At 36.8% G+C, this 18,761-nt stretch overlaps 1 protein-coding gene across 1 annotated transcript in view; it reads left to right on the plus strand.

Moving 5' to 3' along the window:
• Nucleotides 1-16,694, plus strand: part of LOC306857453 (protein kinase C epsilon type-like) — a 70,001-nt gene extending 53,307 nt beyond the window's left edge. The window contains exons 11-15 of the mRNA XM_079397405.1: nt 1,094-1,248; nt 12,198-12,336; nt 12,421-12,609; nt 13,696-13,842; nt 16,348-16,694. Coding sequence (XP_079253531.1) covers nt 1,094-1,248; nt 12,198-12,336; nt 12,421-12,609; nt 13,696-13,842; nt 16,348-16,494 — 777 coding nt within the window. The 3' untranslated portion in view covers nt 16,495-16,694. The remainder of the gene's footprint in view (nt 1-1,093; nt 1,249-12,197; nt 12,337-12,420; nt 12,610-13,695; nt 13,843-16,347) is intronic.
• The last annotated feature ends 2,067 nt before the right edge of the window (nt 16,695-18,761 follow it).

Raw genomic sequence — 18,761 nt, forward strand, 5'->3', positions numbered from 1 at the left:
TCAGTGAAAAGATTCATCCACTCTCACATCAAAATCCACCAAGATAGTGGTTTAGAATGGGTTTTGGACTGTTTTAGCTTGTTTGTTTTTGCTTATCTGTGTTTTATTTTTTCCTGATTCTCCTGAAGATGACTTTTTCTCTGAAGAAAGCAATAATATGGATAGAGGGCTCATATTTTAGCAAGTTAAAACCGTCCTAATGAAGAATTTGTTTACAAACATGTAGCTTTTCGCAAGACATTAATTGATGGAATCGTGTAAATTATTTGTTGTTTCTATCAGCTGTTTGAACTTTCATTCTGACTGCACCCATTGACTGCAGAGGATCCACTGGTGACCAAGTAATGCAAAATTCTGGAGCGTGAGTAAAATTTCAGTAAATTAAAAAAAAATAATAATTTAAAAAAAGTTCTTTAAAAAAAGACTTAAGATAGTTGTGTTGAATGTGTATTCATTTTTTTTTCTTTATAATCCCTTGACCTTTGCTGTGTGCTTAGCAGTACACAAGCTTTCTTGTGTGTGGGAGGATGTGTGTGACCAAACTGGAACCTTTTGGACCCATGAATCAGCGGTACGTCTGGTGTAAAAAATCACCACGGTCAAACATGGAGGTGGACCGGTCTTGATATGGGGTTCTTTGCTGCTGCAGGAAGTGGAAATCTTGACTTCATGAAGGACTTAATGAATTCATTCATACTTCCTGATCATAAATTATGTGGATAAAGAGAACAATGTGTATGATAAGTTGTTTATACAGTTTTTATATTGATATGCACTAATTCATAGAATAGGAACACAAACAACCCAAACTTTCCTTTCTTATTTCCTTATTAGTTACAAGAAATGTTTCCTATAGTGTGAGTCAGAAAGTGTTATCAGAAAGGTAATGAAGTAAGCATATTTGTTTGCTTTGTTGATTGTGCATTAGCATGTGCAGTGCTTAACTTTTATCAGGACAAATGTAATGTGAAACTTTCAAGAGTATTGACAGTGAAACTATTGATGATTTAAATTACTCTATTGATGGGTGTAGGGTCCGTTCTTTGAAAATCAACTCTCTTTTTGTCTTCTTTTATTCTTTCTCTCTCTCTAGGATCGGTTGTTCTTTGTTATGGAGTATGTGAACGGAGGAGACCTGATGTTTCAGATCCAGCGCTCACGAAAGTTTGATGAAGCTCGTTCCCGTTTCTACGCAGCTGAGGTCACATCTGCGCTTATGTTCCTGCATCAACATGGCGTCATCTACAGGTATACGCACCCACAGTAAAAATCAACAGACAATGCTGTCACGGTGCATAAAGCAATGATGAACGAGGAACACGAGACGAGGATGTAAACTCAAATAACTGTCTTTAATGACTCCAAACAAGGCAGGGCAAGACAAGACAAGGTAGACACAGACAGGAACGTAACGAGTAACGAGTAGACCAGACGAAATCAAACTGAACAGACAGGACTATAAATACACAGGATAATCAAAGATAATTAATCAAACACAGCTGGACAAGAATTAACTAATAATCGCACTTAACAAGGACAGGAAACAAACCAAATAAGGACACAAGAGGGAAACACATGACACACGACACCGGACTGACATAAACATTTATTAACATGTATTATTATTGTAGTTATTACATATAGCTTTCTATACATTTTAAACTAGGATATGAACACCTATTTTATTTAAAAATAAATAAATCGAAATGCACACTTCACCTTAAAAGTCAACATAAAACCACAATTGACAATTTTACTTTCTTCATGCAAAAATAAACATTTATTAATAATAAATTCTAATTATTATTACCTACATATAGCTGTCTCTGCATATTAAGATTTTATAAGAACACCTATTTTAAAGAAACAAAGAATAAATGCACACTTCAGCCTGAAAGTCAATTTGCAATCACAATTGACTGTTTTTACGTTCTTATTGCACATTTATGTTCATGTTGGTATTGTCCACAATATTGACAAAATTAAGTTTGATTTGATGTTTCATTTTTGGTGACACTAACCGTGTAGAAATTGTGCACTTCATCTATAAATACAAGCACTAGTCATGCCATGAGACTGCAGTGTCACTTCAGCTCCCACAGATGATGCCAATTCTACCCAGGCATCATGCTAACTGGCACTCAAAGACTTTAAATGCTTGTTTTTGTTCCAGCTCTGAGGCAGATGCTAATCCTGTTTGACCTGTGAGAGTTAGCAAAAGATCACGCCATTGTCAGTGTAGCATTAAGTATTAGCTTACCTCTCTCAGTGAAGTAAAGTTTTTGTTCAGGCCAGAGCAGGTTTCCTGCTCCCCAGGCACATCTGAAGATACAGTGTACACTGCGTGCTGACTGCAGCTCTGTGCTCCTGATACAGTTCAGACAGAGCTTTTATGAACAGAAGCTGATAACAGAAACAACTGTGAAGCATTTCAAAGAACTAATCATTTGACACGCATGCACACTACGTTCATAAAGCAGTAAAATACAGTTTAATTGATCAGTATGGTGTGTTCATGCTCGCTTCGTTATGAAAACGAATCAAATGCACAGAACAATTTGAGTCACACCTGTAGATTAAAACGGATGTCAAACACATTCATTCCTTCCCACGTACGAACTTGTATCTCACTGTCTTTCCGTCTGTTTGTCACACAATCAGATTTACAAGCAAAAAGATATGCTGAAAGCTGAATACAGAGGCTGCAATGCGTCACAAGCCTTGAGAAAAGCACAAAAGCACTATTCCTTATCCAAAGCTTGGGTAGATACTGTAGTGCATTCCTAGTGAGACCTGCAAAGAAACAAGAGGTCAGACATCACACGACCCCCATTTGAGACAACCATCATTATCTTCCCTGTTATCATGTCAAAAGTGCTTGCCATTTCAATGTCTTGATGCTTATATTGATTCGTTCTAGTCCAAAAAAGGGTTTTTGAGTTCATTAACGCAAGTGAGCTGTCAATGCCCAGCTCTTTCTGCAGGGTTCGAATTTTGTTAATTGTAGTCATTTGAAGATAGATCTGATTAATGGTTGCAGGAGCGCCAATGTTAAATTCCTCACTGAATTATATTAATAGCTCATTGCATGATTTAAAGATATGACGATCAAATGTTTCTTTATTTGTGGTTTGTAAATGTATAGATGGTTTTGCATGATAGATCTGGCCTCAGGGAAGAGTTGAGGAATGCAAGTTGAGGTAGGCTGTATTAGTGGATTACAGCACCTTTCTGAAGAATGAGAAGCCTCTTTAGCCTCCAGCAATACCAAACCCTCTCCACCTTTTCTCCTTCTTTCGTGAGGAGTACAAATTAGGGAGGAAATCCTAAAAAATATACTGTACGCTTCTAATATGTACAAGTACACTTCTAGTATATCAGATTTCTGTGTGCAACGTGAAATAGATTACTCAAAGTGTGTCAAGATCCTGTTATACTAATTATTTTCTATTCAAAAGTCCCATTCAAATGTTAGGAGTCGATACAATTTTTTGGCAGTAAAGAAATTGAAAAAATGTATCAAGGTTTTCACAAAAATATTAGGCAGCGTATTAATATTAAGTTATTTTCAACATTTATAATAAAATGAATGTTTTATATCAGCATATTAGAATGATTTCTGAAGGAAATGCCATCACAGGAATAAATTACATTTTAAAATATATTATATTTATTATCACTGTAATTAACACAATTATTATTGTTTAATTAGCTCATAGTAAAGGAATTGTTAAATTGTAATAAGGAGTGAAAAGTTCTCACTTTTGATTCAGTCACGGAAAATGGGTAATTGTCATTAATTAAGTGCTTTAAACCAGCCTTTATTGAACATTTAATTGCATTCATATTTACTGTCCCTTTAAATGTTTATAAATACATTAAGGACACACACACACACATATTGGCATAAGTGGTTTACAGGAACTCTTCATAGGCGTAATGGTTTTAATACTGTACAAACTGTATATTCAATCCTCTAAACCTAACTCTCTCTAGTTTTCTGTGTGTGTGTGTGTGTATAACACTATTTGTATAGAGTTTATAAACTATGAATGAACTATAAACTGATAGTTTGCTATATTTTATTAGTGCATACTAAGTGTTACATTTTCTCCTTTAAGAAAGTGGGGAGAAAGGCAGTGAGAAAATAAAAGAAAGAAAAAAGAGAAAGCCAAAGTAAAGAAGTGGTAAATTGTATCTCTTTGGTCTGTTGTGCAGGTCAATGCTTGTCCTGTGTACAGACTTGCTGTCTGATTAGACCTGTTAACCATCTTGTTTCTCAGCTTTAGCTCACTTTACTTTCTCTCTCTGTTCTTGTATGTTTAGCTGAGATTTTTTGACTGGGGCTGATCAGTGGCAAAGCCTCATGTTAAAGTGATGAGGGACTCCATGGAAAAATCACTCTGTACACAAAGGGAACACAGGAAGGCATTTCAATAGGGCCTAATTATGTGTGTACATGCACATATTTGTATGTGCGGGAGACCATGCATTATGGCATGTGTACGTGTGTGTGCAGTTGTCCACTGGAGCTCAGAGGAAGTGTGGAAGACAAATCCAAAAGTGGTCAGAGAGTGACCTAGAAATATATTAATATCTCAACCTGTACTGTCCAGCGGACAGCTCCTGGCTTTAGATTGCAGGAAGCTGGGCCGCAGTCCGCTATTTCTATTGGCTATTGTCATGTTAAATGCATATCACTAAAATCCTTCCAACTTTCATGGGTGCTGTCAAAAATAGTACAGTTACATAAAGCTGGGCTGTCCCGCCCTCATGTCGGAACAGTGCCTCACAAAAAGATTTGTGCTTGAATGATACCAGCAAAGAAATGTTGACATTTTTTTGCCAATCAACCATCAAAGGCCAGGCCTGTTTGGCTCTCTGTTGCTATCTTTTGTTCACACACAAAACACACGCATGAACATTTTTTTATGGGTTTGTGAGAATTTTTAAAGTCTCTTAAAAGGCTATGTTTATTTGATCTAAAAAAAAAAAAGTAAAAACAGTAATATTGTGAAATATTATTACAATTTAAAAATTGCTGTCTTCTACTTTAACAAATTTTAAAATGTAATTTATTCCTGTGATGGAAAAAATGGATTATCAGCAGCATTACTCCAGTGTTGCAGGATCATTCAGAAATCATTATAATCTGCTGATTTGTTGCACAAGAAACATTTCTTTTGATTGTCAGTCTTGAAAACAGTTGTGCTGCCTAGTATTTTATTTTCAGGATTCTGTGATGAATAGTCCTAAAAAAAAAACAAATAGAAACTTTATTACATTATAACATTATAAATGCATCCTTGCTAAATTAACAGCTTTTAATAAGCTACTGATGTGATTGGAGTCTTCATCTCATGTAAGTGTACATCATTTTCTTTAAGGGTATAACTTGTTTAATGAGGGAAAAATATGACTGTACACTTTTAAGTGGCTTGAGAAATGATCTTGAGCTTCCTTACAAATGCATGTAGTCTTTAATCACTTGAATAGCATCATACAAATACAACAGCTCATGTTGCATTATGATAGACAGGTTTTACAAGAGAAATGTGAATCCTTATCTCAGAAGTGTGTAAACAGATGCACACCTGATGATCCACACCCTGGCTTCTGTATCCCTCAGTATGACAAATACACATGTAAACTCACAGGGTCATCAAGAGGTCATCGTGGCTGACATGCTATGGCACCCAGCATTCTCTCTTCTAACCTTTCCTGCTCCACCTACCACATTAAAGGGGTCATCGGATGCAAAATTCACTTTACAAGTTGTTTGAACATAAATGTGTGTTGGAAGTGTGTGTACAATTTCCCAAATTTTTTTTATGCCTATTTTAAAATTCCCTTTCTCAAATCAGGCTGTTCTGAGATTCCTGTCAGAATGACGTAGTTCTGCGCAGACCATTCCCACGATCAAGTCCGTCTTACCTTAGACCTGCCCTGAGTGTGCTGAGTGACCTGTAAACAATCCAACCGCCATTGTGTCGACTCTGGTGCAGGGAAAAACAAGAATGTCTCCGATTAAACGATTGAGGCATTTTATTGTTGGATTTAATAATGAATAAAGCAGTCGTCATTTACTCCTGACATCTGAGCCGCTGAAGACACAGAGGATTAATGTTACTTTCGTTTTTGAAAGGAATGCAATGATCCCCGATCTGCCTAAATGCGTCTTTGTTCATTCGAATCATTCGTGATCCAGCTTCATCCACAGAAGAAGTGAGTATAAGGGTTTTTTAAATGAATCTTTGCAAATCACCTTTCCTAATAACATGCTAGTTTGCCAGTTTCACGGCTAAAGTAAACAGTACTACTCATTAGCATTTAAAGCAACATGGACTAAAATGGCTTGATTAAAAACAGAGCTGATTTTGATATGGTAAAAAAGGTGTTTTTTACACTACCATTGAGAGATTTTAACCAAGGTATGTTATAGACTTTTCATTAAGACCCTAAAGAATCATATCAACTTGTGGAAAATGGGCATCCGATGACCCCTTTAAAAGATGATACATGTTAGATAGAGCATGACAGAAAATTATTGGCAGCACACTTCCCTTCAGCCTCAGTCACTCACCTAAATAATCCATGCTGCATCTGAAGAAGGTGTCGGTACATCAGTGAGGCTTTGATAAGAATGGCTCTACACATTCTTACACGAGCCAGAGGGGATTCTATTCTCAGGTGAAAAGTACACTGATATAAGACTCTTCTACGGCTCATTAACTGCAATTCGAGGAAGGCACAGATCACAGAAAGACCAGCCATACTCCGATACGATACTACTTCAGATAAATTGCAGCGTCCCCTATCAGTGCAATCCTCCCAGATACTCTTGCTAAAATGGCAGGGTGTAAAAATACTTAGAAATATACACTAGATTTGGGTCAGTAAGAAATGTTATTGTTTTGAAGGATGTGTTTTATACGCACCAAGGCTGGATTTATTTGACCAAACATACTGTAAAAATAGTAATATTGTGAAATATTATTACAATTTAAAAAAAAAAAAAAGTCTAATAAATTTTAATTGTCATTTATTAAAAATTTTGTTGTAAATCTTTAGGCATATCTGAATTTTCAGTAGTCATTACTCAGTTTTCAGTGTCAAGTGATCATTCTAATATACTGATTTGATATTCAAGAAACATTTCTTATAATTATCAGTGCTGAATTTTTGGTGGAAACAGTAGGGATGTAACGATTCACTCAACTCACGATTCGATTCACGATTTATTCATTTATTACAAAATGATTTAAGACAAATTAAATAATTATAAATTAAATGTGTCTTTTTATTATTGCTTGGACAAAATGCTGCACGTTTCTTTGTGAAATTGAAATATAACACTATAGTAATATACTAATATAGCACTTGCATATTATTGCTCTTTTGTTGGTTTTGATTGCTTCTATTCTCCTCATTTGTAAGTCGCTTTGGATAAAAGCTTCTGCTAAATAACAAAATGTAAATATAATGTAAATGTACTAAATTAAACTAAATAAAAATTTTAAAACAATCTCCAAATCAAATAACACAAATAAAAGAAATCTCTTCATATAAACAAAATAAGGCTTTGTCTGTGCTCTTTCCATTTAAAATAAGAGGCAACCACTGCATTTTAATCATGATCCAAACAAAGATGCTGCATGCACGCAACATCAGCAGTTTTTAATCTAAATTAGATTTGTATAATTTCAAAATTTGAAGCAAAAACAGAATGGTCTGGCATCAGTTTTGTGAAACTACTGTATACATAAAAAATATCTGCATGAAATGAAACGGAAGACTGTCGTACGCCATCCAGGTGGATGACGTAGGACGTAGGCGTTGTGTGCGCACCTTTGAGATATGCAAGAGCAAAGGAAACAAAGTTTCCTTACTTTAGCAAAGGAAAACCAGTCTCCTCTTGGCTTATATTGAAATCCTCTGACATTTTTCTTTACAAATCCTCGTTTTGTGTTTCTGTTTTTGTTCTCTCTCCGCGTTCGTCACTAATCACGCAACGCCGACGTCCTACGTCATCTGCCTGCACGCTTCAGGGTAGGACAGTCATCGGAAGTGAGAAAAAAGTGTTTATTATGTTTGAAATATGAATATTTATTTTACAAAAACGCATGGATTCGCTGCAGGAGGCCTTTATTCACGCCGGAGCCGCCTGAGGAATGTTTTATTATGGATGCGCGCGCTTTATTTAATGTCTTATGAACTGTTGACAAAAAGCACCTGCTTACCCCATTGTAAGGCTTGGAGGGGCCAGGACAATTTTTTATATAACTTTGATTGGATTCGTCTGAAAGAAGAAAGTCACATACACCTAGGATGCTTTGAGGGTGAGTAAAACGCAAATTTTCATTTTTGGGTGAACTAACCCTTTAAAGACTTTATGTATAATGCATTATTATATAAGTTGTAATACAGTATATCTTGTCGTAAATAATTATAACCGAATTTAAAATGCATAGTGTATAAGTGTTGTAATCTATTAACTGTGGATACAATTACGCATGAGATTGTTCAGTGCATTATAAGGTGCAATACAAGGCATAATTAATGCATTAAAAGTACTTTTATAATGCATTATACATAAAGGCTTTAAGTAAAGTGGTACCGAAAATCCTACTGACAAACTTTTGGTTGGTAGAGTATACTTAGTGTCAAAATTGTACTGAATGAAGTTTCAAACTTAAGCTTTGGGAGGAGCCTAATCATTCAGTCCTGTCAATCATTGCTATGAGAGCATATAAGCAGCAGTCACTGGGCTGTCCTAGCATCCTCCTTCACATTGTACAGTCATGGGGGTTCTAACCGTATATACAGCATATCTATGGTTCTAACTACACTGAACAAAATTATAAACGCAACACTTTTGTTTTTGCCCCCATTTCATTAGCTGAACTCAAAGATCTAAGACTTTTTCTATGTACACAAAAGGCCTATTTCTCTCAAATATTGTTCACAAATCTGACTAAATCTGTGTTAGTGAGCACTTCTCCTTTGCCAAGATAATCCATCCACCTCACAGGTGTGGCATATCAAGATGCTGATTAGACAGCATGATCAGGTTGTCCACTCCTCTTCAATGGCTGTGCGAAGTTGCTGGATATTGGCAGGAACTGGAACACTCTGTAGTATACGCCGATCCAGAGCATCCCAAACATGCTCAATGGGTAACATGTCCATTGAGTATGCTGGCCATGCAAGAACTGGGATGTTTTCAGCTTCCAGGAATTGTGTACTGATCCTTGCAACATGGGGCTGTGCATTATCATGCTGCAACATGAGGTGATGGACGTGGATGAATGGCACAACAATGGGCCTCAGGATCTAGTCACGGTATCTCTGTGCATTCAAAATGCCACCAATAAAATGCACCTGTGTTCGTTGTCCATAACATACGCCTGCCCATACCATAACCCCACCGCCACCATGGGCCACTCGATCCACAACGTTGGCATCAGGAAACCGCTCACCCACAGGACGCCATACACGCTGTCTGCCATCTGCCCTGTACAGTGAAAACCGGGATTCATCCGTGAAGAGAACACCTCTCCAAAGTGCCAGATGCCATCGAATGTGAGCATTTGCCCACTCATGTCGGTTACGATGACAAACTGCAGTCAGGTCGAGACCCCGATGAGGACGACGAGCATGCATATGAGCTTCCCTGAGACGGTTTCTGACAGTTTGTGCAGAAATTCTTTGGTTATGCAAACCGATTGTTGCAGCAGCTCTCCGGGTGGCTGGTCTCAGACGATCTTGGAGGTGAAGATGCTGGATGTGGAGGTCCTGGGCTGGTGTGGTTACACATGGTCTGCGGTTGTGAGGCCGGTTGGATGTACTGGCAAATTCTCTGAAACGCCTTTGGCTTATGGTAGAGAAATGAACATTCAATTCACGGGCAACAGCTCTGGTGGACATTCCTGCAGTCATCATGCCAATTGCACGCTCCCTCAAAACTTGCGACATCTGTGGCATTGTGCTGTGTGATAAAACTGCACATTTTAGAGTGGCCTTTTATTGTGGCCAGCCTAAGGCACACCTGTGCAATAATCATGCTGTCTAATCAGCATCTTGATATGCCACACCTGTGAGGTGGATGGATTATCTCGGCAAAGGAGAAGTGCTCACTAACACAGATTTAGACAGATTTGTGAACAATATTTGAGAGAAATAGGCCTTTTGTGTACATAGAAAAAGTCTTAGATCTTTGAGTTCAGCTCATGAAAAATGGGGGCAAAAACAAAAGTGTTGCGTTTATAATTTTGTTTAGTGTATGAGTTCGAGAGTCCTTCGAGGACATCAAGCCAAGTTTAGCAGGTCTAAATGGGCAGGTGAACTTGTGAATTCTCAAATCACAGTGTCATGCCAAAAACATTATTTTCACTCAGTCACCTGAGTGAAAATGAAAATGTTTCATTGTGCATTCCAATTAATCTCAATCAAACTGCAGTTGGGTTATTTTGATTAAGTAAAAATAAAAAATAAAAAACAGCTCACTAACACAATAAATAACAAAAACATAACATCATAAAAAACAGATTTTTTAAATTGTTTCAAAACGGAGTTATCTGTTTTTGCAAATAAACTCTTCATATATTAATATAAACTTGAACTTGTTTGATTTCAGCTAATAACAACAACAATACAGTAGTAATAATACTAATAATAATATGAATATGATAAGAGTCCACAAATTCCATTTTGCTTTCATTTAGTACAATTTAATAATTACATTAATTTAATATAATTCACATAACAGGTGTCTATATCTAGTCCACAAGACAAAATAATAGTTACATTTACACATGTCAGGGGGGCACAACATTACAATTATGTTTAGGGCACCCAATTGGCCAGCAGTGCCTCTGGTATTGTCATAAGTCACCCTAAACTCTACAATCATGCTCATGGAGGTTTTTTCATACCTTTGAAGACTGTGGTCATCGTCCAAAATAAACCAGGGCTCAGGGAAAAAAAAATGTCACGGTAAGTGACCACAGTGTATTTAAAGGATTAGTTAACTTCCAGAATAAAAATTTTCAGATAACTTACTCACCCCCATGTCATCCAAGATGTTTGTCTTTCTTTGTTCAGTTGAAAAGAAATAAGTTTTTGAGGAAAACATTCCAAGATTTTTCTCCATATAGTGGACTTCAATGGTGGCCAACGAGTTGAAGGTCCAAATTGCAGTTTCAATGCAGCTTCAAAGGGCTCTACATGATCCCAGGGGAGGAATAAGGGTCTTATCTAGCATAATTTTCTAAAAAATAAATAAATAAATAATAGTAAAATATACCACAAATCTCTGCGATGCGCGCCCACGAATTGACGCATTATGTAATCGCGTTGGAAAGGTCACACGTGGTTAGTTCTTCATCTGTGTACTTCGGTTCAGAAAGGTAGAGTAGGGCAAAAAACTCCTTTGCATTTTCTCCTCCATCTTCAAAATTGTCTTAAATCGTTGTTTTACCTTTTTTTGTAAAGGGTGTTTGACTTTATTTGCATGTTCGCTTTGTAAACACTGGGTCTAGTGCAAGAAGAGCATTTGTGATTAAAAAGTATACAAATGTTTATTTTTCCTTTTAGAAAATGTCGGTACGTTTTACTATCTATCTATCTATCTATCTATCTATCTATCTATCTATCTATCTATCTATCTATCCTTAATTAAGTTTTAAAAGTAGTGAATTTTTAATTGTAGAAGTCAAATGACCACATTATAGTAATGTGCTTTCCTTTATATGATTCTGACTTTATTGCAGGTTGTGAAATGTTAAGCTGTCCATTACATGACTGACGGCTTCATGTGGGCTCAGAATGTTGATGTGCTTGTTGTGAAGTGAAAGGTTTTAACAGCTTACCTGAGGCTGCTGTAGTTTTTACCTACACAAATGTTCAGCCCCCAGCACTTCAAACACCAAGCCTTGCATGCAGCCATCTCAGGAATGGAACAGGGAGCAGCTTGAGTTATGAATGAGGCAGAGTGCCATATGTTATTGTTGTAAAGGTCTGAAGAACGGCCCATGCCCTCAAGGTCCTGTAGATCAGTTGTCAGCTTACTGTCTGACAGGCGTGCCGACCCCTTAATAAAACTATTTTAAACAGCCTGGACAATTTCTTAAAAGACATTAAGCAAGTCACAAAAAAATATGGACTAATTGTTTTTTTTTTTTTTCCTGTCACTGCAGAGATCTGAAGCTGGATAACATTCTGTTGGACGCTGAAGGCCACTGTAAACTGGCCGACTTTGGCATGTGCAAAGAGGGCATTCTGAACGGGGTCACGACCACCACATTCTGCGGGACCCCTGACTACATTGCACCAGAAGTACGTCTAGTAAATCATAATGAACATAACCTACAGCTGACTTGTTTGACGTAATTTTGAACCATATTCATCTCTCTCATTCAGATCCTGCAGGAGTTGGAGTATGGCCCGTCGGTGGATTGGTGGGCTCTGGGCGTTCTCATGTATGAAATGATGGCCGGTCAGCCTCCGTTTGAAGCTGACAACGAGGATGACCTTTTTGAGTCCATCCTCCACGATGACGTGCTTTATCCCGTGTGGCTCAGTAAAGAAGCCGTCAGCATTCTGAAAGCTGTAAGAGGCACAGTTCTTGAAATCTTTTCGTTTGTTTGTGTGTGTGGTTTGAGGGTGGGCCCATTTATCATTTCTTTTTCCACTTCTGTTCGGAAATCTTTTCTCTTCCTACAGTGATATATTGAGCTCTACTGTATGGTCATACACCTGGCTGCACTTTCCTTCTGGCCTCTCCAACCTTCCTCTGTTCATTTTCCTCCCTTTTGTTCTTCATTCATCCCCCTGTTCTGGTATATTTACCTCCGACTTAAAAATACACTAATTTTGTGGCATATTTTATACACATACACATACATTTCCATTTTTCTAATATTTGTGCTCTAAAAATCATGAATTGCCTGAAATGTTGTTGTAAGCGGTTGTATCAGTTTTGCAAATTTCCACCTGAATGAATTAAACCATCTATTGATTCAATCCTCATATCCTCTCTCCAAAATCCCGCTCTCCAAAGACATGTCAGCAAACCTGAACATAATGATTGACAGGCAAAGAATGTTTCTGATTGGCTTGTTTTTTGAGTAAACATTTCATGAGAATTTTCTTCTGTATTTTTGCTATAATTACAACAAAACACCTTGTTTTTAATCTTTTTTTTATAGTTAGAATTATTTTTTCTTTTTAATTACTTTAATTTAGTTTATTACGACTCCATTATAATTATAAAATCTATGCATTGTCTTTTTAATGTAATGTTCATATTGTTACATTTTTTTAAATGTTAATGTATTTGTGTATATAAAAATGTACAATAACCTTTATTAATAAATGCTGTAAAAGTATTCTTATTGGTAAATTATGATACCTAAGGCATTACCTAAAATTATTAGATAGTGAACCTTATTGTTAAGCATTACAGTTCTATGATTGGCTAAAAAGAGTTGGGCCACTCCCCTGACTTTTTTTTTTTTTGTTTGTTTTTCTGTTTCTGTTAGAATGACAAGTGTGATTTCTCAAGACATAATTTTCAGTGATATCTTCCTTGTATTTTTTGTCATATTACACAAAAATGCTTAAAGCCCCTTAAACTGTACATATTTACCTCTTCTTTATGAATTATGTCATGTAAAATGTATTCCCTTTCCTCAGTTCATGACAAAGAGCCCCAGTAAGCGTCTGGGCTGTGTGGTGACCCAGGGACTAGAGGAAGCCATCAAAGTCCACCCTTTCTTTAAAGAGATCGACTGGTTCTTGCTGGAGCAGAAGAAGATCAAGCCTCCTTTTAAACCTCGCATTGTAAGCATACATGATTCACATACATTGAATTAACCCATTTCTGTTGCTCAAACAGTAGAGCATAGCACTAGCAGCACCAAGGTTATGGGTTCGATTCCCAAACGCAAACTGGTATAAATGTAGTGTAAATACATGGAATGCAATGTAAGTGGCTTTGGGTAAAATCATCTGCCAACTGCATAAATGTAAAATGTAAATGATGAAATGCGTCACAATTCATAGACATTTTTTCTGCAAAACGCTCCGACACAGCACATGCACTTTATCTCTCGTGTTCCTCTGTCTTTAGCATCTGTGGTCTAGACTGAAAGTCGGATGCCACAACGACACTTCTCTACTTCTGCTTTCCCATGGCGGGGGGAAGGGCTGAGAGTGTTGTGTGTATGCGCGCGTGTGTATATGTACACAAGTGGGTGCTTTAGATGGAAAGGTCACAGAAAGGTACAGAAAAAAACGCGACCGCTACTTGCTCTCTTGCCCTCTGAGTAACTTTTAGCTGGCGTTTCGTCGCCACACTTTCTACAGTATCTACATATACATACGCACCTGTGGCTTTTAACTGAAAGTTTGCACTGCTTCTTAGAACAGCACTGGGGACAAAATCTGAATCTTAAGCAATACAGACATTTGTTTGTTTTATTAGTTTTATCATATTTTTTAAAGGGTTAGTTTTGATGAAAATAAGTGAAAATTCTGTCAACATTTACTCACCATCAAGTCATTCCAAACCTATAGGACTTTTATCCTTTTCATATTTAATTTTAACAAATGATATTTTTTATGAAACCTGAGAGATTGCTGTCCTTCCATTGAAAGTCTATTACACCAAAACTTGACGCTTCAAAAGTTCATAAAGCGTAATCCATATGAATCAAGCAGTTTAATCCAAGTCTTCTGAAGAAATATTATTGCTTTATATCCTGAACACATTTAATGTTTTTATTCACATCAAATTTGATAAACGAGAGCTTGAGCGTACTTGTGCAAGATCCAATGAGTTTACTCTCACGTGGCAAGCAAATACGATCAATGTTGGGGAATAACTACTGTAGTTACATGTAATGGAATTACGTAATTTAATTACAAAATATATGTAATTGTAATCAGTTACAGTTACTGAGAAAAAAATGTGTAATTAAATTAGTTACTTATGAAAATGTTTACAATTATAAAGTTACATTTTACATTTGAATTTTTCACACATTTTATTATTTTATTTGGATCCACAAGACAAGCAACAAAAATGGAATTCAAATACCTTGGGAAGTCATTTTGCAAGATGACCGTTACACATGGTTAACATACATTCACAAGTCCTTATATTTATAACATTTAACACTCAAGGATAGACAAAACATCTTCGTTTCCCTATTTGCATACTCCCTATAATGGCTGAAACTGAACACGCATACACATGTGAGGTTTCTGTGAATTGCGGGGACTTTCCATAGACTTCTGTTACTTTTATACTGACAAAATTATATTTTCTATCCCCTAACCCAACCCCAACCCTAAGCCTACCCTAGTAGAAAAATAAATATACTTAAATGTATTTGAAATTTATTTCATGCTAAGTATACTACAAATACATTTTCATATTTATGTACTTAATAAAATGCTCTGCAATTGTACTTTTAGTATACTAAACTGGTATACTTAAAGTCTGCTAAATTGGAACAACTAATTTTGAACTTAATGCACTTTGCGGAAATAGTATATTAAATAGTATATTTGATTGTGCTAAACTATTGCAAGTACTCTTCAGGTACACTTGAAATATTTTGCATTTAAAGACCGATATTATTCAAAGATCCTACAATTCTCATCAAGAGTGACATTAAAACACATTTTAGGCTTAATATTAAGAAACGTGCATTGTGCACAAGTAGCACGCCAAATAAAGTTTAATTGTAATTAAACCGCAGGCCGGTCCCCACAATGTCAAAAATGTCAGGTTTTACTATCCTTGTGGGGACATAAACAAGAACCCACACAAACACACACACATCCACTTACAGATTAAATTTTGCTCTGAAATATGAAATAGTTACACTACTTATTACATTTTAAATTGGGTAATTTGTAATCTGTGACCTATTACATTTCCAAAGTAACCTTCTTAACGCTGAGTACGATTCATGTTCTGCATGAACCAATTAGGTTTTTTTCTCACGAGTCAAAAAAGTATGATTGCGCTTCTGCAAGAACCAGTGAGGTCTGTTCTCACATGTCTAGCAAGTACAGTTGAGCTTCCTCAAGAACCAATGAGGTTTGTTTGATCTCTTTATAAATGTTTGAAGTGTCAATGTTTTGGGTTAATAGACTTTCTCAGGGGCCTGAGAAATCTCTCAGGTTTCATTAGTGTCCTCATTTGTGTTTGACGATGAACAAAAGTCTGGCGCGACATGATGACAGAATTTTCATTTTTGAGTGAACTACCCTTTTAAAGTTGTACCTCAGAAAACCTTCATAAACCCATGTATCTCTGTGTCTGTTTTGCTATAGAAAACCAAGCGCGATGTGAATAATTTCGACCAGGACTTCACTCGCGAGGACCCCGTGCTGACGCCAGTAGACGATGCCATCATCAAACAAATCAACCAGGATGAATTCAAGGGCTTCTCCTACTTTGGAGAGGAGGCTTTGTCTTAAAGCCTAACTTGGTGTCTGTCAGTTCAAATATATGTTAAACACACCCACAAACACTCAAAAACCCACATCGCATTGCAATACATGAACACACACTTCACAAATGTTCTGAAGAAGGGGCTCAGACCGGACCAGAGCAGAATGGCCAGTCCCTGTGGTAAAATTTTCCCTTTACTGCTGTTTTTGTTCTTTTATCCTTCTCTAAATCTCCAAAAAGAGGGAAAAAAAAACTGTACTGCATATGGATCTCATCACAGGCCTCAACAAGTTTGACAACCAATCAGAAAACGAATGTTCTTCAGAGCCCAAGGAAGGAAGGGTCGGAACACACTACCTTAAACCAAAATTGACGATACCAATGATTGTACTACAATTTCGGACACCGGTCGGGTCTTCTTAATCCCTCGATGGAGAGGTCTTGCCCTTGAGGAGGAATTTACAACTGCATACGTGACAATTGACAAATCTTGTGCTGTGCAGTCAAATGCCTTTTTGTGCATTCAGGTGACATTTTGGGAGCAATTTTATAAAATATACAAAGACATTTGTAGTATATATATATATATATATATATATATATATATATAATATATATATATATTTATTATGAAGGTCCATTTGGAATGATGACCTGCTGTATATGGGTTGTGTTACGAATTGTCAGCCTGAGTAGGTGTGTGCATGACATGTATGTGTCCGTGTACATGTGTTTGCATGAATGAGAGCGAGAGGCCCTTGCCCCCCTGAAGCTCTACTGTTGTTTTCATGTTGTTTTGCAATGGCTTTTCATTTGCGCTCGACTGTGCAAAGACTACTGTGTGTGTGTGTGTGTGTGTGTGTGTGTGTGTATGCCGTGTCCCGCCACTATGCATACAAAGGTATAGTTGTGGGCAGACAGACCAGTACCCATAGCTGTCCAGTCGATTTGTACAGAACGTAACATGTACATAGTATTTGCTCCAAAAAGCCTGTGAAAGCTTCTTAGAGTAGGCAATTGTTTGCATGGTCTTGCAAATTGTGTCGTTATTGAGTAGCATCAGTTTATGGGAAGAAAACCATGTTTTTGATATCTATGTGCAATACCCTGAACACATTTTCCCTAGTTATTTTCTTTATTTTCAAATTGTTCTGTTTCAGTTTCTCTCGTGTGCTGATTTTCTCGTGTTGCATTGGTTAGAGCTTCACCAAAGGCTTTCTCGCTCTCTCTCTCTCATACTTCTCTCTGCCGTTCTCATGTACATAGTGTACTGAGGTACATAAGCTGTGGAATGTAGTGGAAAAATGTGTGAGCTCTTAATTTATTCAATATACATGTAGCTATGCTTCCCTTTTTGTGTCAATAAGTCATTCGTCTTTTTATGTTACTTTATTTCAGACAATTGTTACACACCTCTATATATCTTTCAGACTATTCAGTCTTGTTTTAAATTTTGTGAACCCCCTGTAGTTGAATTATTTACTTGTGCAATGTGAAAGACACTAAAGGAGAGGTGAACGAAAACGAAAAAGGGTACATTTCAGGCGTACTAATTAAAACCTTCTGGAATGTGATGGCTTTTCCTTTAGCAATTCAATGGTGATTTGAATAAGATGTGTTTTATTGTTCTTTTAAAAGTGGTTGCGGACCTTTTATTTCTGTCTTAAGTTCCTTTTTGTTTTGACTTGTTTCGTTGCTTTTTTAAAACGTGTCTGTGGGTTGATCACGGTAGCTAGGTCAACGTTGCCAATTGTCTTTGAAGCCTTTTCTCTCACAGGCACTTTCCTGTCTGTCACCTCACGGTTTCATGCCAAATGTCTTGTTAAGCTTTATTTTCTCCCATTGTTTCCTTTTTACTTGTGAAGGAATGAACTTGATATATAGGACGCATTCATGGTCTGTCTTCAGTCAAAACAGAGTAAATAAACTAAGAATTACCTCTTAAATTAAGTGCAAAGATTTATCTGGCTGAATATTGAATATTTGCGCATACAGTATTAAAATACATAAATGTTTCATATGTATGATAGTGCTGTATTATATACATCTGGTATTGGACTTTAGTTTCTGTATGGTGAAGCTTCATGTGCACAGAGGTATTTCTTTTCTGGATACACTAGCGTTATCTCGTAAGCATTTTACTATGTGCCAAATGTACTGTCATCTAAAGGATGTGAATGTTTTGTTTAACCTATTAAACCCCAAGATGTATAAAAAATTATGTGTTTTGGTGATATGTCGCAAGAGTACGCACACACACACACACCCATACAGAGGAAACAGAACATCAAAT

This window comes from Barbus barbus, assembly GCF_936440315.1.
Source record: "Barbus barbus genome assembly, chromosome: 38".
In the NCBI taxonomy this organism is placed as follows: Eukaryota; Metazoa; Chordata; class Actinopteri; order Cypriniformes; family Cyprinidae; genus Barbus; species Barbus barbus.